Source organism: Bombina bombina, chromosome 3 (genome assembly GCF_027579735.1).
Source record: "Bombina bombina isolate aBomBom1 chromosome 3, aBomBom1.pri, whole genome shotgun sequence".
Taxonomy (NCBI): Eukaryota; Metazoa; Chordata; class Amphibia; order Anura; family Bombinatoridae; genus Bombina; species Bombina bombina.
The window spans coordinates 1,144,578,582-1,144,601,963 of NC_069501.1; the positions used below are offsets into that span (position 1 = coordinate 1,144,578,582).

The 23,382-nt window shown below is 41.3% G+C and overlaps 1 protein-coding gene across 1 annotated transcript in view; it reads right to left on the reverse strand.

Annotated features, from left to right (window-relative positions):
- RNF17 (ring finger protein 17) overlaps positions 1 to 23,382 on the reverse strand; it is a 514,511-nt gene that overhangs the window by 190,676 nt on the left and 300,453 nt on the right. The window contains exon 7 of the mRNA XM_053705579.1: positions 7,102 to 7,221. Coding sequence (XP_053561554.1) covers positions 7,102 to 7,221 — 120 coding nt within the window. The remainder of the gene's footprint in view (positions 1 to 7,101; positions 7,222 to 23,382) is intronic.

Genomic DNA, 23,382 nt, shown 5'->3' on the forward strand with positions numbered 1-23,382 from the left:
TATTCATGTGTGTCTATCTTGCCTATTTTAAGAAAGTGGTACCTCTCCAAGATAAGTTGTTGATCAACCTGCTGTTTCCACATCTCCACATCTGGTACTTCTGAAGATTTCCATTTTAGGGGTATGAGAGCTTTTGCACTGTTAAGCATTATAAATAGTAATGTTTGTTTTATGTCATCTTTCAAAATTGGGAGATTGTGAAATAGGAGTAAGCTCGGTTCTCTAGCTATTTTTGTATCTAGCGTTTTGTTCATGTGTTTGATAACATCTTCCCAATAAGCTCCTAGCCTGTCACATCCCCACCACACATGATGTATGTCAGCTATTTCTCCACAACCTCTCCTACAGCGATCACTAGCGTGCTTGTAGATCTTTTTGATCCTCATCGGTGTAAGGTACCAACGAGATAAATTTTTAAAGTTTGTTTCCTGTGTTTTGACTGATATCGATGCTCTTCTGTGATTTCGTAATATCCGCAACCAATCTGTATAAGCGATTTCTGTGTGTAGTTCCTTATGCCATTTATGGCAATAGGATGGCAGTTGGTCCCCGTCAGGAGTTAAGAGTATTTTGTACAGGGAGGAGATAGTATGATGGGGGTAATGTGTGGATGTACACATAGTTTCAAAGGGGGTTAACTGTCTTAGCATGTTTTGTTTTGCTTTGTGCAAGGTCAGATAATGTGATATCCGCAAGTGTAAAAACCAGTTTGACAGGGTGTTTCCTAGCAGGTCTGCTAGCTCCTCACGGGAGCAAACTTTATCTCCAGACATTAAGCTTTTAATTATATATTTTGTTAACTGAGGAGATGTCCCCGGGTCAGTTTTGATCTGTGTGGAGAAGGGTAAGTCTGGGTTCCCCAAAAGTGTAGTCAGAGGAGCAGGTCTAGTGGTTATATGTGTGCTCGTGTTCACCAGCGCATCCCACTGCAGGAAGAGTTCATCCAGCAGTGGATAATTCCAGAATAATGTTTGGCCTGTGTTTTGCCTGCATCCACGCTAACCAACCTATATTTTTGACTTGAAGTATTTCTCTATCAATTTGAATCCATTGTTTTGATTTCGAGTTATGACTCCAGTCTATTATCCTCTGTATCAATGTCGCTATTCTATATAGCCTTATATCTGACAGTCCCAATCCCCCCCAGTCTCTTGTCATATGTAACGTTTTCCTGGCAACTCTTGGTCTAATCCCATTCCAAATAAATTGATCTATGTTGTTTTGCAGTTGAGATATATAATCTCTCGTCAGTGTGATGGGTAACGCCTGTAGTACATATAATATACGAGGAAGTATGTTCATTTTTATAACGTGTATCCTTCCTAGCCAAGAGATGGTTTTATTCTTCCACCTTGAGAGGTCATTTGTTATTCCTTGAGTAAAAGACGGTAGTTTGCAGTGAATAAGTCTTGTGCATTACGTGTGATATGAATGCCTAGATATTTTATCTGTGTTTGCTGAATTTTAATGGGGCATATGGACCTTATTTGGTTTAAGATATCTGTGGGGACATTTATATTGAGCAATTCAGATTTTGTTAGGTTTAAGTGAAAATTTGATAACCTTCCATATTCTTCAAATGTTTTTAGTAATGCAGGTAGGGATTTATCGATGTTTGTCAGTGTGAGCAACACATCGTCGGCGTACATCGCTAACTTGTACTCATTTTCTCCTGTGGATATGCCTTTGATTTCTTTGTTTGATCTAATGTTGCATGTGAGTACCTCTATTGAAATTGCAAACAGGATGGGTGAGAGGGGACAGCCCTGTCTTGTGCCATTTTGTATTCTGAAGGGTTCTGAGAGGACCGAGTTTGCCTTAACCCTGGCTGTTGGATTAGCATAGAGATTTTCCCTATAAAGTTATCACTCATATTCATTCTTTGAAGCGTGGCCATGAGAAAATCCCAATCCACCCTGTCAAAAGCCTTTTCGGCATCTGTTGATACTAATGCTAGCTCCTGACGCGTGTTTTGGGCTAAAGCAGTAAGCTGTAGAATTTTAAGGGTGTTGTCCCTCGCCTCTCTGCCTGGTATAAATCCCACTTGGTCTGGCATTATTAGTAGTGGGAGAAGGGTGTTCAGTCTATTTGCTAAGATTCTGGCGTAAATTTTTACGTCAGTATTCAAGAAGGATATTGGCCTAAAATTCTCTGGTGTGTTTGGTGGCTTATCGGGTTTCGGTAGCACTGTGTGCCTCAAGCATCGTTGTAGGGAAACCCCTTTCACTATCTAAGGAGCTAAATAGCTGCATAGTTTTTGGGGCCAGAATATGGATGTATTTTTTATAGTATTTGGTACTGAACCCGTCTGGTCCTGGGCTTTTACCTGCGGGCAACGATTTAACTGCCATTTCAATTTCAGTGATATTTATCGGAGGGTCTAACATATCCAATTGTTCCTCATCTATTTTGGGTAAATTTGTCTTGTCCAAGTAGTCAGACACCGCTTGTCTTTTGCTACATGGTGCACTAGCAATGTCATCCCTCTGGGCCAAGTTGTATAAGGATGAGTAGTATGTACAGAATTTCCCGACCAGAGAGGAGCTGTCACACTTGGTGTGGCCTGTCTTAATTTTTATTCTATGAATATGTGTTTTGAGGTGTCTGCGTTTTAGTGATCTAGCAAGTAATTTCCCCCCTTGTTTCCTTGAGAATAGTATTTTTGTTGTAATTTTAAAGCCCTGCTTTGTTGTTCATGTTGCAAATACATATTGAGTTCTGACCTAGCTTTTGTGAGTCGGGTGTTCATTTAATTGTCCTTTGGATTTTGTTTATGGGAGCGTTCTAAGTGTTGGAGTTCTGTGAGAAGCGTGTTGTATTTAGTTCTATGTTGTTTCAGTAGCGCCGCTTTGTGTTTTAATAATTCCCCCCTTATAACACATTTGTGTGCTTCCCATATGTCCACCCATGCTACGTCCCGTGTGGTATTGATATGAAAGTATTCGGTCAATGCTTTTTCTATGTCAATTTGGATGATCCAGCAAACTGTCCTCTAGCTTCCATATATATGGTGTTACTGGGCTGCCAGGCCATAAAACTGGGGCATGGTCCGACCAAGTTGCTGAGCTTATCTTCACACATTTGATAAGTGTGAGACCTACTGAATCTGTTAGGAGATAATCAATCCTGGAGTATGATTTGTGGGGAAAAGTGTAGAATGTGAAGTCCCGTGTTGAAGGATGAAGGGTTCGCCATATGTCGTGTAGTGCTAAGGATTGTATTTGGTTATTGATGTGTTTGATGTCCCTTTTTGGAATATTGGTGGAGCCGTTCGATGTGTCTATCCCCGGATTAAGAGGAACATTAAAATCCCCCCCTATAAATAATCTACCCTTGGTATTGTCAAGTATTTTCCCCGAAAGTTTATGCATAAACGCTGCTTGTTGCTTATTAGGGAAATATACTTTTGCAATTGTAATGGGTTGGCCGTGTAGTAGGCCTGTTATAATGATCAACCTCCCCTCTGCATCTTTTTCTATTTGTGTGATTTCCAATGGGATATTGCGGTTAATCAGTATGCCAACCCCACTTTTTTTTGTAGGGCCGGATGAGAAATGGGCTATTGTGTATGTGTGATGATGCCATTTCGGCTCTACCCCTTTTTTGAAGTGTGTTTCTTGTATTAAAATTATGTCTCCTTTCTGTCTGTGTAGGTCATTTAGTATTATTATTCGTTTTTGGGGTATATTGAACCCTTTGACATTAATTGTGATAATGTTTATTGGGTGTACTGAGGGTGGTTTGTCGATCTTATCTCAATATACTGAGCAGTATATGTGTTAGTGCAACCGTTTAAGAGTTATTTATACAGTCTGAGCGGACCCCTGGAAGACCCAATTGTATCTTATTCCAGACTATGAGGTGTTGTTTTTTACGTGAAGTACCGATTGTTGAATAAGTATGGTATAGGAAAGGGGTGAGGGAGCGAAAGAGGAAAGGAGGAGAAAGGAAAGAGGGTATAGGTGTGCGATCAACAGTAACAAGCAGTAAAGAGAACAAAAATAAACATTCAGTGTGTTGATTTACCTTAATACTATATATATATTACTAACTGTTTAATGGATTATGTGCTTCTTGCTATAGGGTTCCTCTCCCGCACTCAGGGTAGCCCTGATCCCTGACAATAGTATGCATAGGCTCAAACTGAGCCTGCTGCAATACACGGAGAACAATATTGAGACTCCAAGGTGGAGCCACCCTTCTAAACACAGGGCTGATCCTAGTCAGGGCCTTAACAAAGGACTGCATATCCAGAAGCTCAGCTAATCTCCTGTGCAGTAACACCGACAGGGCCGATATCTGTCCCTTCAAGGAACTAGCAGAGAGACCCTTTCCAGCCCATCCTGGAGAAAAGATAACATTCTGGCAACCTTAACCTTATGCCAAGAAAAACCATGCTCCTCACACCAGTGTAGGTACGTCTGCCACACCTTATGATAGATGCGTTGAGTAACTGGCTTACGAGCTTGAATCAAAGTGTCAATGACACTCTCTGAAAAACCTCTAAGACTAAGCGTTCAATTTCCACAGAGTCAGGCGCAGAGAAACTAGATTTTGATGTACGAAGGGATCCTGTAGTAGCAGGTCCCTGCGACAGGGTAACCTCTATGAAGGAGATGAAGACATCCTCACTAGATCCGCGATCCAAGTACTTTGCAGCCAGGATGGAGCAATCAGGATCACAGAGGCTAGCTCCTGTTTGATCTGAGCCACCACACAGGGGAGAAGTAATGGATACTACTGCATATCTACTGCATATCTCTGCAAATATATTGGGGTGGAGAGACCATTCCCCTGGGTGAAAGGATTGCCTGCTGAGGAAGTCTGCTTCGCAGTTGTCCACGCCCGGAATGTGGATCGCTGACAGCTTACAGTTGTGGGTCTCCGCCTACTCTAAGAACTGAGAAACCTCCCTCATTGCCAAGGAACTCCTCGTTCCTCCTTGATAGTTGATGTAGGCTACCAAAGTTATATTGTATGATTGGAATGATAAAGTGGGGACGAACCCAGAAGGGGCTAAGCCTTCAAAGCATTGAAGATTTCCCGAAGTTCCAATATTTTGATTGGCAAAGTGGACTCCTCCACAGACCCTGTGCCCTTCTGGCACCCCAAATCGCTCCCCAGCCAGATAGACTGGCGTCCGTAGTCACAATCTCCCAGGATGGTCCCAGGAAGGTAATCTTGACAGAGCCACCAAGAGAGCAAGTCTCTTGACAGGCTGTCTAGTACTATCTGTTGTGACAGGTCGGAATGGCCACTGTTCCATTGTCTGAGCATGCATGGCTGTAAGGGTCTGAGATGTAATCTTGCAAAGGGAATGATGTCTATACAAGACACTATGAGCCCAATCACCTCCATACACTTACCACCGAAGGTTTCAAGGAGGCCTGGAGGGCAAGACATGCTGTTGTTAGATTGGAACATCTCTGATCTGTTAGAAAGATCTTCATGGACACCGAGTCTATAACTGTGCCCAGGAAATTAACCCTGGTATTTGGAGTAAGATAACTCTTTTCCAAGTTTATCTTCCATCCATGTGACCAAAGAAGACTTAAAAGGAATTCCGAGTGTTACCATGCTAGACGAAAAGATGGTGCCTGTACCAAGATATCGTCCAGGTAAGGTGCAACCGCAATACCTTGTTTTCTGGCAACTGCTAGAAGAGCCCCCAGAACCTTCGTAAATATTATTGGAGCAGTAGCTAAGCCAAACCGAAGTAATATGAACTGGGAGTGCTGGTCCAGAAATGCAAACCTCAGGAACTGAAAATGTTCCTTGTGTATCGGAACGTGAAGATGTAAATTAGACGGAATGGCCATGGAAATTCTAAAGCATCTAATAGTTCCGCTTGAGGATTCCATGACCTGGCACAATATCAGGAAAGCTTGTGATTCAAACAAAAGGTCATTAGATCTATTTCTGGGAGAACCCACCTCTTCACTATTTGATCAAACACCTCTTGGTTTAGTGGCCACTCCCTTGGGTGAACAGCATGACGGCTGAGAAAACCTGCTTCCCAATATGAACTGCCGAAATTGTGTAGTGATGTTGTTCCACCCACTTCAGAATACAGTTCCTCACTGATGATTGATATACACCACATCTGTGATGTCTGACTGTGATCTTAGGAACGATTCATGTTTGAGAAGAGGCCAACTCTGTAAGCCCTGAATATAGCACAAAGTTCTAAAATATATATCATGGATTCTTACCACATTATGAAAGAAATAATGGAATAATCTAAAACAAATTACAACTGTGGTCATGTGCACTGAGTACAATTAAATTAAAACAATGACATCTGAAAAATAATGTACCCCACTGCCATTGCTATATAGTAAAGGAGAGAGTGTACACTACCCAATGACATCAGTGCATGATTTATTGTGTATTTGAGCCTATCTGAAGAAAGTGTTTACTGGTCAGCCAATAAATAACTCCCACTTATTAGGACATGCTTTGGAAGTTTTTAGACCTTTTTTTTAACAAAACAATTAATATTTACAAGGTAATTGAGAGTTGTAAACGTAGCCTCCAGCTTCAAATATAAAAAATTGAAATTTAAGCTTGAGAGAAGTTGAGAAGGAGAAAGGGTAGAATACTACTGAGGACAACTGGGTTCTTATAGTTATGAAACTATGTAATGTTTCCTCTATTGTAATAAGAGAAACTGCAACAGGTGATACACTGTATCGGCAGTGAAAGACACAGGCAAAGACTTCCTGCTCAGACCGGAACCGGCATCCCACTGAGATGTTTTTTGGAGCGGTAACTTGCCTAACCCTTAAGACAGCTGTGTCTTACATGCACATTTACTTTGTACATCTGGTACGCAGAATAACTGTGTCACAATAAAAACCCTCTTCACTTGAGTCCAGTTGCGCTTTTCTCTTTTTATTTTTCAGCTTTTAATTAGAGAATGTGAAAATATATAAAAAAAAATAGGGGAACTGAGGTTAGTTTTCAAAGAACTGTAAGTAAAAAGGTTCTCTATAAATAAAATTGTTGTTTGAAATACAATTTTTGTAAAGAAAAAAGGAAGAAAAGAAACAACACAGAAATAGTACTAAAAATACATTTATGATAGCTGTATGTACTTACAGGTACAGTATCATGAAGTTGGCATGGAATGCAAAATCGTGGAATGTGTGAGTTAAACACAAAGGGGTAAAGATGACAAGTGGGTATTTTTTCAATATTTCCATAGTCTTCATATTGTACCTGTCAAAAAAATAAAAATAAATGTAATATAAAATAAAACTACAATGCATGGGAAAAATCTATCAAACTGAGTAATTTACTAACATGTATATCAATGTATCCCAAACCTTTTCTAGTTTTTTAGATCTTTAGCGTACTTTTCTAATTCCTACTATGAAAAAAAAAATTTATGTAAGAACTTACCTGATAAATTCATTTCTTTCATATTAGCAAGAGTCCATGAGCTAGTGACGTATGGCATATACATTCCTACCAGGAGGGGCAAAGTTTCCCAAACCTTAAAATGCCTATAAATACACCCCTTACCACATCCACAATTCAGTTTAACGAATAGCCAAGAAGTGGGGTGATGAGAAAGGAGCGAAAGCATCAAAAATAAGGAATTGGAATAATTGTGCTTTATACAAAAAAATCATAACCACCACAAAAAGGGTGGGCCTCATGGACTCTTGCTAATATGAAAGAAATGAATTTATCAGGTAAGTCCATGAGCTAGTGACGTATGGGATAGCAGATACCGAAGATGTGGAACTTCCACACAAGAGTCACTAGAGAGGGAGGGATAAAATAAAGACAGCCAATTCCGCTGAAAAATTAATCCACAACCCAAATCAAAAGTTTCAATTTTTATAATGAAAAAAACCTAAAATTATAAGCAGAAGAATCAAACTGAAACAGCTGCATGAAGTACTATTCTACCAAAAACTGCTTCTGAAGAAGAGAAAACACCAAAATGGTAGAATTTAGTAAAAGTATGCAAAGAAGACCAAGTCGTTGCTTTGCAAATCTGATCAACAGAAGCTTCATTCTTAAAAGCCCAGGAAGAAAAAACTGACCTAGTAGAATGAGCCGTAATCCTCTGAGGCGGGGATTAACCCGACTCCAAATAAGCATGATGAATCAAAAGCTTTAACCAAGATGCCAAAGAAATGGCAGAAGCCTTCTGACCTTTTCTAAAACCAGAAAAGATAACAAATAGACTAGAAGTCTTTCTGAAATATGAGTAGCTTCAACATAATATTTCAAAACTCTTACCACATCCAAAGAATGTAAGAATCTTTCCAAAGAATTCTTAGGATTAGGACACAAGAAAGGGACAATACTTCCTCTACTAATGTTGTTAGAATTCACAACTAAGGTAAAAATCGAAATGAAGATAGCAAAACCACCTTATCCTGATGAAAAATCAGAAAAAGGAGACTCACAAGAAAGAGCAGATAATACAAAAACTATTCTAGCTGAAGAGATGTCTAAAAGGAACAATACTTTCCATGAAAGTAATTTTAATGCCCAGAGAAAGCATATGCTCAAACGGAAGAGCCTGTAAGGCCCTCAGAACCAAATTAAGACTCCAAGGAGGAGAAATTGGCTTAATGACAGGCTTGATACGAACCAAAGCCTGAACAAAACAACGAATAACAGAAAGATTAGCAAATTTTTTCTGTGAAAATAGCACAGAAAAATCAGAAATTTGTCCTTTCAAAGAACTTGCAGACAAAAACCCTTATCCAAACCATCCTGAAGAAACTATAAAATCCTAGGAATTCTAAAATAATGCCAAGAGAATTTATGAGAAGAGCATCATGAGATGTAAATCTTCTAAACTCGATAATAAATCTTACTAGACACAGATTTACGAGCCTGCAACATAGTATTAATCACTGAGTCAAAGAAACTTCTATGACTAAGTACTAAGTGTTAAATTTCCATACCATCAAATTAATAATTTGAGTTCCTGATGGAAAAAAACATAATTTATGCTTACCTGATAAATTCCTTTCTTCTGTTGTGTGATCAGTCCACGGGTCATCATTACTTCTGGGATATAACTCCTCCCCAACAGGAAATGCAAGAGGATTCACCCAGCAGAGCTGCATATAGCTCCTCCCCTCTACGTCAGTCCCAGTCATTCGACCAAGAATCAACGAGAAAGGAGTAACCAAGGGTGAAGTGGTGACTGGAGTATAATTTAAAAGATATTTACCTGCCTTAAAACAGGGCGGGCCGTGGACTGATCACACAACAGAAGAAAGGAATTTATCAGGTAAGCATAAATTATGTTTTCTTCTGTTATGTGTGATCAGTCCACGGGTCATCATTACTTCTGGGATACCAATACCAAAGCAAAAGTACACGGATGACGGGAGGGATAGGCAGGCTCATTATACAGAAGGAACCACTGCCTGAAGAACCTTTCTCCCAAAAATAGCCTCCGAAGAAGCAAAAGTGTCAAATTTGTAAAATTTGGAAAAAGTATGAAGCGAAGACCAAGTTGCAGCCTTGCAAATCTGTTCAACAGAGGCCTCATTCTTAAAGGCCCAAGTGGAAGCCACAGCTCTAGTGGAGTGAGCTGTAATTCTTTCAGGAGGCTGCTGTCCAGCAGTCTCATAGGCTAAACGTATTATGCTACGAAGCCAAAAAGAGAGAGAGGTAGCAGAAGCTTTTTGACCTCTCCTCTGTCCAGAATAAACGACAAACAGGGAAGAAGTTTGGCGAAAATCTTTAGTTGCCTGCAAGTAGAACTTGAGGGCACGAACTACATCCAGATTGTGTAGAAGACGTTCCTTCTTTGAAGAAGGATTTGGGCACAAGGATGGAACAACAATCTCTTGATTGATGTTCCTGTTAGTGACTACCTTAGGTAAGAACCCAGGTTTAGTACGCAGAACTACCTTGTCTGAGTGAAAAATCAGATAAGGAGAATCACAATGTAAGGCTGATAACTCAGAGACTCTTCGAGCCGAGGAAATAGCCATTAAAAACAGAACTTTCCAAGATAACAATTTTATATCAATGGAATGAAGGGGTTCAAACGGAACACCCTGTAAAACGTTAAGAACTAAGTTTAAACTCCATGGCGGAGCAACAGCTTTAAACACAGGCTTGATCCTAGCTAAAGCCTGACAAAAGGCCTGGACGTCTGGATTTTCTGACAGACGCCTGTGTAACAAGATGGACAGAGCTGAAATCTGTCCCTTTAATGAACTAGCTGATAAACCCTTTTCTAAACCTTCTTGTAGAAAAGACAATATCCTAGCGATCCTAACCTTACTCCAGGAGTAACCTTTGGATTCGCACCAGTATAGGTATTTACGCCATATTTTATGGTAAATCCTTCTGGTAACAGGCTTCCTAGCCTGTATCAGGGTATCAATAACCGACTCAGAAAAACCACGTTTTGATAAAATCAAGCGTTCAATTTCCAAGCAGTCAGCTTCAGAGAAGTTAGATTTTGATGTTTGAATGGACCCTGTATCAGAAGGTCCTGTCTTAGAGGTAGAGACCAAGGCGGACAGGATGACATGTCCACTAGATCTGCATACCAAGTCCTGCGTGGCCATGCAGGCGCTATTAGAATCACTGATGCTCTCTCCTGTTTGATTTTGGCAATCAATCGAGGAAGCAGCGGGAAGGGTGGAAACACATAAGCCATCCCGAAGTTCCAAGGTGCTGTCAAAGCATCTATCAGAACCGCTCCCGGATCCCTGGATCTGGACCCGTAGAGAGGAAGTTTGGCGTTCTGGCGAGACGCCATGAGATCTATCTCTGGTTTGCCCCAACGTCGAAGTATTTGGGCAAAGACCTCCGGATGAAGTTCCCACTCCCCCGGATGAAAAGTCTGGCGACTCAAGAAATCCGCCTCCCAGTTCTCCACTCCCGGGATGTGGATTGCTGACAGGTGGCAAGAGTGAGACTCTGCCCAGCGAATTATCCTTGATACTTCCATCATTGCTAGGGAGCTTCTTGTCCCTCCCTGATGGTTGATGTAAGCTACAGTCGTGATGTTGTCCGACTGAAACCTGATGAACCCCCGAGTTGTTAATTGGGGCCAAGCCAGAAGGGCATTGAGAACTGCTCTCAATTCCAGAATGTTTATTGGAAGGAGACTCTCCTCCTGATTCCATAGTCCCTGAGCCTTCAGAGAATTCCAGACAGCGCCCCAACCTAGTAGGCTGGCGTCTGTTGTTACAATTGTCCAGTCTGGCCTGCTGAATGGCATCCCCCTGGACAGGTGTGGCCGATAAAGCCACCATAGAAGAGAATTTCTGGTCTCTTGATTCAGATTCAGAGTAGGGGACAAATCTGAGTAATCCCCATTCCACTGACTTAGCATGCACAATTGCAGCGGTCTGAGGTGTAGGCGTGCAAAAGGTACTATGTCCATTGCCGCTACCATTAAGCCGATCACCTCCATGCATTGAGCTACTGACGGGTGTTGAATGGAATGAAGGACACGGCATGCATTTTGAAGCTTTGTTAACCTGTCTTCTGTCAGGTAAATCTTCATTTCTACAGAATCTATAAGAGTCCCCAAGAATGGAACTCTTGTGAGAGGAAAAAGAGAACTCTTCTTTTCGTTCACTTTCCATCCATGCGACCTTAGAAATGCCAGAACTAGCTCTGTATGAGACTTGGCAGTTTGAAAGCTTGAAGCTTGTATTAGAATGTCGTCTAGGTACGGAGCTACCGAAATCCCTCGCGGTCTTAGTACCGCCAGAAGGGCACCCAGAACCTTTGTGAAGATTCTTGGAGCCGTAGCCAATCCGAATGGAAGAGCTACAAACTGGTAGTGCCTGTCTAAGAAGGCAAACCTTAGATACCGGTGATGATCCTTGTGGATCGGTATGTGAAGGTAAGCATCTTTTAAATCCACTGTGGTCATGTACTGACCCTTTTGGATCATGGGTAAGATTGTCCGAATAGTTTCCATTTTGAACGATGGAACTCTTAGGAATTTGTTTAGAATCTTTAAATCTAAGATTGGCCTGAAAGTTCCCTCTTTTTTGGGAACCACAAACAGGTTTGAGTAGAACCCTTGTCCTTGTTCCGACCGCGGAACCGGATGGATCACACCCATTAATAACAGATCTTGTACACAGCGTAGAAACGCTTCTTTCTTTATCTGGTTTGTTGACAACCTTGACAGATGAAATCTCCCTCTTGGGGGAGATAATTTGAAGTCTAGAAGGTATCCCTGAGATATGATCTCTAGCGCCCAGGGATCCTGAACATCTCTTGCCCAGGCCTGGGCGAAGAGAGAAAGTCTGCCCCCCACTAGATCCGGTCCCGGATCGGGGGCTTTCGGTTCATGCTGTCTTTGGGGCAGCAGCAGGTTTCCTGGCCTGCTTGCTCTTGTTCCAGGACTGGTTAGGCTTCCAGCCTTGCCTGTAACGAGCAACAGCTCCTTCCTGTTTTGGTGCAGTGGAGGTTGATGCTGCTCCTGTTTTGAAATTCCGAAAGGGACGAAAATTAGACTGTCTAGCCTTAGCTTTGGCTTTGTCTTGAGGTAGGGCGTGGCCCTTACCTCCTGTAATGTCAGCGATAATTTCTTTCAAACCGGGCCCAAATAAAGACTGCCCCTTGAAAGGTATATTAAGTAATTTGGACTTAGAAGTAACATCAGCTGACCAGGATTTTAGCCACAGCGCCCTACGTGCCTGTATGGCGAATCCTGAGTTCTTAGCCGTAAGCTTGGTTAAATGTACTACGGCCTCCGAAATGAATGAATTAGCTAGTTTAAGGACTCTAAGCCTGTCCGTAATGTCGTCTAGCGTAGATGAACTAAGGTTCTCTTCCAGAGACTCAATCCAAAATGCTGCCGCAGCCGTAATCGGCGCGATACATGCAAGGGGTTGCAATATAAAACCTTGTTGAACAAACATTTTCTTAAGGTAACCCTCTAATTTTTTATCCATTGGATCTGAAAAAGCACAGCTATCCTCCACCGGGATAGTGGTACGCTTAGCTAAAGTAGAAACTGCTCCCTCCACCTTAGGGACCGTTTGCCATAAGTCCCGAGTGGTGGCGTCTATTGGAAACATCTTTCTAAATATTGGAGGGGGTGAGAACGGCACACCGGGTCTATCCCACTCCTTAGTAACAATTTCAGTTAGTCTCTTAGGTATAGGAAAAACGTCAGTACTCGCCGGTACCGCAAAGTATTTATCCAACCTACACAGTTTCTCTGGTATTGCAACGGTGTTACAATCATTGAGAGCTGCTAAGACCTCCCCTAGTAATACACGGAGGTTCTCCAATTTAAATTTAAAATTTGAAATATCTGAATCCAATCTGTTTGGATCAGAACCGTCACCCACAGAATGAAGCTCTCCGTCCTCATGCTCTGCAAGCTGTGACGCAGTATCAGACATGGCCCTAGTATTGTCAGCGCACTCTGTTCTCACCCCAGAGTGATCACGCTTGCCTCTTAGTTCTGGTAATTTAGACAAAACTTCAGTCATAACAGTAGCCATATCTTGTAATGTTATCTGTAATGGCCGCCCAGATGTACTAGGCGCCATAATATCACGCACCTCCCGGGCGGGAGATGCAGGTACTGCCGCGTGAGGCGAGTTAGTCGGCATAACTCTCCCCTCGCTGTTTGGTGAAATTTGTTCACATTGTACAGATTGACTTTTATTTAAAGTAGCATCAATACAGTTAGTACATAAATTTCTATTGGGCTCCACCTTGGCATTGGAACAAATGACACAGATATCTTCCTCTGAGTCAGACATGTTTAACACACTAGCAATAAACTTGCAACTTGGTTATAATCTTTTTTAGCAAAAACGTACTGTGCCTCAAAGAGGTACTAAACGATTAAATGACAGTTGAAATAATGAACTGAAAAACAGTTATAGCATCAAACTTTAAAACAACACAACTTTTAGCAAAGGTTTGTTCCCATTAGTAAAATAACAATAATTAAATTTGACATAAAAATTACAGAGCAACGTTTTTATTCACAGTCAATATAGAATTCTCACAGCTCTGCTGAGAGAATCTACCTCCCTCCAAAGAAGTTTGAAGACCCCTGAGATCTGTCAGAATGAACCGGATCATGCAGGAAATATAAGAGTAACTGACTGGAATTTTTTGATGCGTAGCAAAGAGCGCCAAAAACGGCCCCTCCCCCTCACACACAGCAGTGAAGAGAAACGAAACTGTCACAATTAAAAGCAAACAACTGCCAAGTGGAAAATAATGCCCAAATATTTATTCACTCAGTACCTCAGCAATGTAAACGATTCTACATTCCAGCAAAAACGTTTAACATGATAAATACTTATTAAAAGGATTAGTGACTTTTAACAGAGTAGTTCCGGTGAAATACCATCCCCAGAATACTGAAGTGTATACATACATGTCATTATAACGGTATGGCAGGATTTTCTCATCAATTCCATTCAGAAAATAAAAACTGCTACATACCTCAATGCAGATTCATCTGCCCGCTGTCCCCTGATCTGAAGCTTTTACCTCCCTCAGATGGCCGAGAACAGCAATATGATCTTAACTACTCCGGTTAAAATCATAGTAAAAAACTCTGGCAGATTCTTCCTCAAACTCTGCCAGAGAAGTAATAACACGCTCCGGTGCTATTGTAAAATAACAAACTTTTGATTGAAGTCATAAAAACTAAGTATAATCACCATAGTCCTCTCACACATCCTATCTAGTCGTTGGGTGCAAGAGAATGACTGGGACTGACGTAGAGGGGAGGAGCTATATGCAGCTCTGCTGGGTGAATCCTCTTGCATTTCCTGTTGGGGAGGAGTTATATCCCAGAAGTAATGATGACCCGTGGACTGATCACACATAACAGAAGAAACGAATGTTAAGATATAAGGTCTGGCCTTAATGGAAGTGACCAAGATTGGCAACTGGACATCCGAACAAGAACCATATCCCAAGAACCAGAGGCGAGAAATATAAGCAGTTTGAAAACTCCAAGGAAGTGTCAATTCATACACTGCTTCCGCCTGAGGATCCCTGGACCTGAATAGGCCCCTGGGAGGTTCCTTGTTAAGATTAGATGCCATCAGATCTATTTCTGGAAGCCCTCACATCTGAACAATTTGAAAAAAACACATCTGGGTAAAGAGACCATTCTCCCGGATGTATAGCTTGAGAAACAGAGATAATCCGCTTCCCAATTGTCTATACCTGGGAAATGGACCGCAGAAATTAGACAAAAGCTGGATTTAGCCCAAGCAAGTATCCGAGATACTTCTTTCACAGCCTAAGGACTGAGAGTCCCACCCTGATGATTGACATACGCCACAGTTGTGACACTGTCTGTCTGAAAAAATAAATAAACGTCTCTTTCTTCAAAATGAAGCCAAAACTGAAGAACTCTGAGTATTGCACGGAGTTCCAAAATATCGAATGGTAATCTCGCCTCCTGAGATTTCCAAACCCCTTGTGCTGACAGAGATCCCCAGACAGCCTCCCAACCTAAAAGACTCGCGTCTGTAGTGATCATGGTCCAGGTTGAATGAACCGAAGAGACCCGTAGAACTATATGATGGTGATCTAACCACCAAGTCAAAGATAGTTGAACATTTGGATTCAAAGATATAAAAAGTGATATCCTAGAATCCCTGCACCATTAATTCAGCATAAAAAACTGGAAAGGTTTCCTATGAAAATGAGCAAAGGGAATCGAATCCAATGCTGCAGCCATGACACCTAAAACTTCCATGCATATAGCAACTGAAGGAAATAATATGAAGGTTCCGACAAAAGGAACCCGATAAAATTGTCACTTGTCTGTTAGAGACAAAGACATTGACAAAATCTATCTGGAAACCTAAAAAAGGTGACCCTTGTCTGAGGAATCAAAGAGCTTTTGATAAAAAGATCCTCTAACCATGTCTTGAAGAAACAACAAAAGTTGAATCGTATGAGATTCCGCAGAACGAAAAGACTGAGCCAGTACCACGAGACCGTCCAAATAAGGAAACACTGAGAACCATGAAAAGATTCTTAGAGCTGTCGCTAGACCAGAAGGAAAAGCAACAAATTGGTAATGCTTGTAAAAAAAAAGAGAATCTCAGAAAATGAAAATAATCCAAATGAAAATAGAAAATGAAGATATACATCTATTGTATCTATTGTAAGCAAATAATGCCCTCACTGACCAAAAGGCAGAATAGACCATTTAAACACCATTCTAAAAGATGGTACACTTATGACAATTCAAAAAGATTTTCTATCTTTGGGACAATGAAAAGTTTTGAATAAAACCCCCAAACCCTGTTCCTAAAATGGAACTGGTATAAATACCCCAGAAAACTCCAGGTCTGAGCAGCGCCTTGAGCCCCAACGGGTGACCAGCCGCGCTTCACAAGTACCCAATACATACAGGTCTGAAACACACTTCAGGAAAGTGTGAGCCCTACTGGAATAGTTGGAATATGTTAGAGAAAAAAAGACTTCTCACAGGCTGTTTTACTCTGAACATGACTAAATGTAGGAAGAAAAAATAGATATAGTCAGAGCACACAGTAACTACTGAATTAGAGTAATTAAATGTATAAGTGAGTTGGCTAAGTACAAGCCAGATGAATAATAAAATATAACTTTTAATTGTACAGATAAAAATAAAGTTGGTGAAAAACATTCACACACACACAGTGCATAGCTAAAATCAATTAAAAATAAGTAGTGAATGCTACAATGCCTAGGTAACAACCATATGGTGTGAGTTAAATGGGAAAGTCTGGCAGGGAAGCACCACAAAATGCTCGCGGATTGCACAAGATGTCTAATCTATACAGAGGATTGACCTCACACAAATATTCTATCTGGCTAGTGCAATACTGGAGCGGTGCCTAAGCCTGTCAGAATCCCAATCAATAATATATCAAAGTATGGGGGTGGATGATTTAGAAAATCGTCATTCACAATATCATGCTAATATATAGTTAGAGCCCATACAGTATAGAGGACAAATATACACCGTAAGATAAAGTACTTGTACATATAAGTTTCCGTGTATAAGATTTAACCCACAGAAGGCAAGGAATTCGGCATTTCACTAAGAGTGCCTGATGCGCATTTCGCCACGCCAGTGGCTTTATCAAAGGCTAAAACTACAACTGTTTTACTCTGAATCCTATTCTGTACCCAAATCTAAGAAGTTTGGACTGAATTGAACCAAACAATCTTTAAAAAGTCTTAACCTGCCCCTTACCAGCTAAGCTGGAATAAGAACCGCACCTACATGCAAATTTGGGGAGCTGACTTTGATATTTAAAAATGGCTTAAATTGAATGAAGAAAACTTCCAATTATAAACATGTTACTTGGGGAAGAAATAGGATTCTGTTCCTTAGTAAGAACAAAAACTAATATAAGCTTAAGATTTAGTCTTAGAACTCAATCTTGAAGCCCAGAGTAACAGTAGAAGAATTGAATCCAATTGTGAACCAAATAATTGATTACCTTGGAAAAAAAGAAATATGGAATTTAGAAATCAAATTAGCATTCCAAGATTGAGGTCACAAAGTTCTTCTAGCTAAAATAGCTAAAGACATAGATTAAACCTCATTTTGTGAAAATATAAAAAAAATGACGACACAAATGAAATTATTAGCATGTTGATCAACTTAACAATGCTAAACAAATCATAATCCGATACTTGTTGCACTAAAGTATCCAACCAGAAAGTTGAAGCAGTTGCAACATCAGCCAAATAAATTACAGGTCTAAAAAAAGTACCTGAAAATAAATAATTTTCCTTAAATAAGATACAAGTTTCCCACCTGAAGGAAAAAAATAAATACTATTTGCTATAGGAATAGTAGTATGTTAAGCAAGAGTAGAGATAGCCCCATTAACTTGGGGAATCTTTCCTCAAAACTTAAAACTAACTGCCGGCAAAGGATACAATTTAAAAACCTTAAAGAAGGAATAAAAGAAATTCCCGGCCTATTCCATTCCCTAGTATCAGGAACTGGAGAAAAACCTCTGAAGAAACCACAGAAGGTTAATAAGCAGAATTTAAATGTTAGCTAGTCTTAATCAAAAGAACTAGTTACTTTAATATCCAAAATAATCAACACCTTTTCAATAAAGAACGAATGTACTCTATTTAAAAATAAAAAAAGTAGATTTGTTAGTGTCAATATCCGATGAAGAATAATCTGAATGAGAAAAAAACACCATCAGAGAATTATAATTCAGTATGTTGTTGGTCATTTGAAACTTCATCAACTAAATGAGAAGTTTAAAAAAGACCTAAAAATTTTATTAAAAGGCGGGATGGCAGACAAAGCCTTTAGAATAGAATCAGAAAAATATTCTTATAAATTCCTAAATATATCTTGTACATTAGATGTAAAAAGAATAGCAATAGATAATGCATAAATACTAATGGACTCTGCATGTAAAAGTTTATCATAATAACTTATTACAAACCACAGCTAAAGATAAACATTCATAACATTAAAATAAATGAACTTAGCTTTGGTAGGACTGATACCAGTCATCAGGAATCCCTCAGTATTTTCTGATACAGGAACAGTTTTTGGAATATCTTGCAATATGTAATAGAAAAAACAACATATAAAGCAAAATTATCAAATTCCTTAAATGACAGTTTCAGGAATGGGAAAAAATGAAAATGAAACAAGCTTCTAGAAAACCAGAAGCAACTGAAAAGTGAGACTGAAACAGAGTGAAAAAAACTGGCGCCAAGTATAACGCCCACATTTTTGGCGCCAAGTATAACGCCCACACATTTTTGGCGCCAAGTATAACGCCCACACATTTTTGCGCCAAGAATGACGCCCATATTTTTTTGGCGCCAAAAAAACGTCCGCAATACACATACGTCAAAAATTATGCAATTGCGTGAAAATTTTCGGCGCCAACTATGACGCCGGAAATGACTAAATTTTTGCGACAAAAAAAGTATTGCGCCAAGAATGACGCAATAAATAGAAGCATTTTCTGCACCCGCTAGCCTAACAGCCCGCAATTTTGGAAAAAAAAAAGAATTTATGCTTACCTGATAAATTACTTTCTCTTGTGGTGTATCCAGTCCACGGATTCATCCTTTACTTGTGGGATATTCTCAATCCCTACAGGAAGTGGCAAATAGAGCACACAGCAGAGTTGTCCATATAGCTCCCCCTCTAGCTCCACCCCCCAGTCATTCGACCAAAGGTTAGGAAGAAAAAGGAGAAACCATAGGGTGCAGTGGTGACTGTAGTTTAAACAAAAATTTTTTTACCTGACTTAAATGCCAGGGCGGGCCGTGGACTGGATACACCGCAAGAGAAAATAATTTATCAGGTACGCATAAATTCTGTTTTCTCTTGCAAGGTGTATCCAGTCCACGGATTCATCCTTTACTTGTGGGATACCAATACCAAAGCTTTAGGACACGGATGAAGGGAGGGAACAAGACAGGTACCTTAAACGGAAGGCACCACTGCTTGCAAAACCTTTCTCCCAAAAATAGCCTCTGAAGAAGCAAAAGTATCGAATTTGTAAAATTTGGCAAAAGTATGCAGTGAAGACCAAGTCGCTGCCTTACAAATCTGTTCAACAGAAGCCTCATTTTTGAAAGCCCATGTGGTATCCACTGCTCTGGTAGAATGAGCAGTAATTCTTTCAGGAGGCTGCTGGCCAGCAGTCTCATAGGCCAAACAGATGATACTTTTCAGCCAAAAGGAAAGAGAGGTAGCAGTCGCTTTCTGACCTCTCCTCTTACCAGAATAGATAACAAACAAGGAAGATGTTTGTCTGAAATCCTTAGTTGCTTGTAAATAGAACTTTAAAGCACGAACTACATCAAGATTGTGTAATAGACGTTCCTTCTTCGAAGATGGATAAGGACACAGAGAAGGAACAACTATTTCCTGGTTAATATTCTTGTTAGAAACAACTTTAGGAAGAAAACCAGGCTTGGTACGCAAAACTACCGTGGAATACCAGGTAAGGTGAATCACACTGTAAGGCAGATAATTCTGAAACTCTTCGAGCAGAAGCGATAGCTATCAAAAACAAAACTTTCCAAGATAACAACTTAATCTCTATGGAATGTAAAGGTTCAAACGGAACCCCTTGAAGAACTGAAAGAACTAGATTCAAACTCCATGGCGGAGCCACGGGTTTATAGACAGGCTTGATTCTGACTAAAGCCTGAGCAAACGCTTGAACGTCTGGTACCTCTGTTAGACGCTTGTGTAATAGGATAGACAAAGCAGATATTTGTACTTTTAGGGAACTAGCTGACAATCCTTTCTCCAATCCTTCTTGGAGAAAGGACAATATCCTGGGAATCCTAATCTTACTCCATGAGTAACCCTTGGATTCACACCAACAAATATATTTCCGCCATATCTTATGGTAGATATTCCTGGTGATAGGCTTTCTAGCCTGAATCAGAGTATCTATAACTGACCCACGCTTTGATAGAATTAAGCGTTCAATCTCCAAGCAGTCAGACGTAGAGAAACTAAATTTGGATGCTTGAACGGACCCTGTATCAGAAGATCCTGCCTCATTGGAAATGTCCATGGTGGAACAGATGACATGTCCACTAGGTCTGCATACCAAGTCCTGCGTGGCCACGCAGGCGCTATCAGAATCACTGAAGCCTTCTCCTGCTTGGTTCTGGCAACCAGACGCGGGAGGAGAGGAAATGGTGGGAAAACATAAGACAGATTGAAGGACCAAGGCGCTGCTAGCTAGAGCATCTATCAATACCGCCTTGGAATCCCGGGACCTGGACCCGTAGAGAGAAAGTTTGGTGTTCTGACAGGACGCCATCAGATCCAACTCTGGAGTGCCCCAAAGCTGAGTCAGCTGGGCAAATACCTCCGGGTGGAGTTCCCACTCCCCAGGGTGAAAAGTCTGACGACTTAGAAAACCCGCCTCCCAGTTGTCTACTCCTGGGATGTGAATTGCTGAGAGATGGCAGGAGTGATCCTCCGCCCACCTGATTATTTTGGTTACTTCTGTCATTACTAGGGAACTCTTTATTCCCCCCTGATGATTGACGTAAGCTACAGTCGTGATGTTGTCCGACTGAAATCTGATGATTTTGGCCGCAGCTAATTGAGGCCATGCCTGAAGAGCGTTGAATATCGCCCTCAGTTCCAGAATATTTATCGGGAGAAGAGTTTCTTCCCAAGACCATAAGCCCTGAGCTTTGAGGGAGTCCCAGACCGCACCCCAGCCTAACAGACTGGCGTCGGTCGTTACAATGATCTACTCTGGCCTGCGGAAACATATTCCTTGAGACAGGTGATCCTGAGACAACCACCAGAGAAGAGAATCTCTGGTCTCCTGGTCCAACTGAATTTGAGGAGACAAATCTGCATAATCCCCATTCCACTGTTTGAGCATGCATAGTTGCAGTGGTCTGAGCTGTATCCGAGCAAAAGGGACTATGTCCATTGCCGCTACCATTAGTCCGATTGTCTCCATGCACTGAGCTACAGATGGCCGAAGAATGGAATGAAGAGCTCGGCAAGTAGTTAACAGTTTTAACTTTCAGACCTCCGTCAGAAATATTCTCATTTCTACCAAGTCTATCAGTGTTCCTAGGAATGGAACTCTTGTGAGGGGGGAGAGAGAACTCTTTTTGACGTTCACCTTCCACCCGTGAGACCTCAGAAAGGCCAATACGATCTCCGTGTGAGACTTGGTTCTTTGTAAAGTCGACACCTGAATTAATATGTTGTCTAGGTAAGGCGCCACTGCTATGCCCCGCGGTCTTAGAACCGCCAGGAGGGACCCTAGCACCTTTGTGAAAATTCTGGGAGCGGTGGCCAACCCAAAAGGAAGAGCCACAAACTGATAATGCTTGTCCAGAAAGGCGAACCTGAGAAACTGGTGATGATCTTTGTGGATAAGAATATGCAGATATGCATCCTTTAGATCCACGGTAGTCATATATTGACCCTGATGGATCATTGGTAAGATTGTCCGAATGGTCTCCATCTTGAATGATGGGACTCTGAGGAATTTTGAGATCCAGGATTGGTCTGAAAGTTCCTTTTTTTTTGGGAACCACAAACAGGTTTGAGTAAAACCCCAGTCCTTGTTCTGCAATTGGAACTGGGTGGATCACTCCCATTGTATGTAGATCTTCTACACAGCGTAAAAACGCCTCTTTCTTTGTCTGATCTGTAGACAGACGAGAAATGTGGAACCTTCCCCTTGGAGGAGAGTTCTTGAATTATAAAAGGTATCCCTGGGCTACGATCTCTAATGCCCAAGGATCGTGTACATCTCTTGCCCAGGCCTGAGCGAAGACAGAGTCTGACCCCTACTAGATCCGGTCCCGGATCGGGGGCTACCCCTTCATGCTGTCTTGGTGGCAGCTGCAGGCTTTTTGGCCTGTTTACTATTATTCCAGCCCTGGTAAGGTTTCCAGGTTGCCTTGGGCTGTGAAGCGTTACCCTCTTGCTTTGCAGCCGGAGAGGATGAAGCGGGGCCGTTCCTGAAATTGCGAAAGGAACGAAAATTAGCTTTGTTCTTTGTCTTAAAGGGCTTGTCCTGAGGGAGAGCATGGCCTTTTCCCCCGGTGATATCTGAAATAATCTCTTTCAATGCAGGCCCGAAGAGGGTCTTTCCTTTGAAAGGAATGTTCAAAAGCTTGGATTTAGACGACACATCGGCCGACCAGGACTTTAGCCATAGTGCCCTGCGCGCCAAAATGGCGAAACCTGAATTTTTTGCCGCTAACTTAGCTATTTGGAAAGCGGCGTCAGTGATAAAAGAATTAGCTAGCTTTAGAGCCTTAATTCTATCAATAATTTCCTCATATGAGGTCTCCGTCTCGAGCGAGTCTTCCAGCGCCTCAAACCAGAAAGCAGCTGCAGTAGTTACAGGAATAATGCAGGCAATAGGTTGGAGAAGAAAACCTTGTTGAACAAAAATTTTCTTAAGTAAACCCTCTAACTTCTTGTCCATAGGGTCTTTAAAAGCACAACTATATTCAATTGGTATGGTTGTGCTTTTAGCAAGTGTAGAAACAGCCCCCTTCAACTTAGGGACCTTCTGCCACGAGTCCCGCACAGAGTAAGGTATGGGGAACATTTTCTTAAAAACAGGAGGGGGAGCAAAGGGAACCCCTGGTCTATCCCACTCCCTAGTAACGATATCCAAAATCCTCTTAGGGACCGAAAACGTATCCGTGTAAACAGGGACCTCTAGGTACCTGTCCATTTTACACAATTTCTCTGGGATCACTAAAGGGTCACAGTCATCCAGAGTAGCTAATACCTCCCTAAGCAAAACGCGGAGGTGTTCTAGTTTAAATTTAAAAGCCAATGTATCTGAATCTGTCTGAGGAGGAACCCTTCCTGAATCCAAGACTTCTCACTCAGACATCAAATTCCTCGCTCCCACTTCA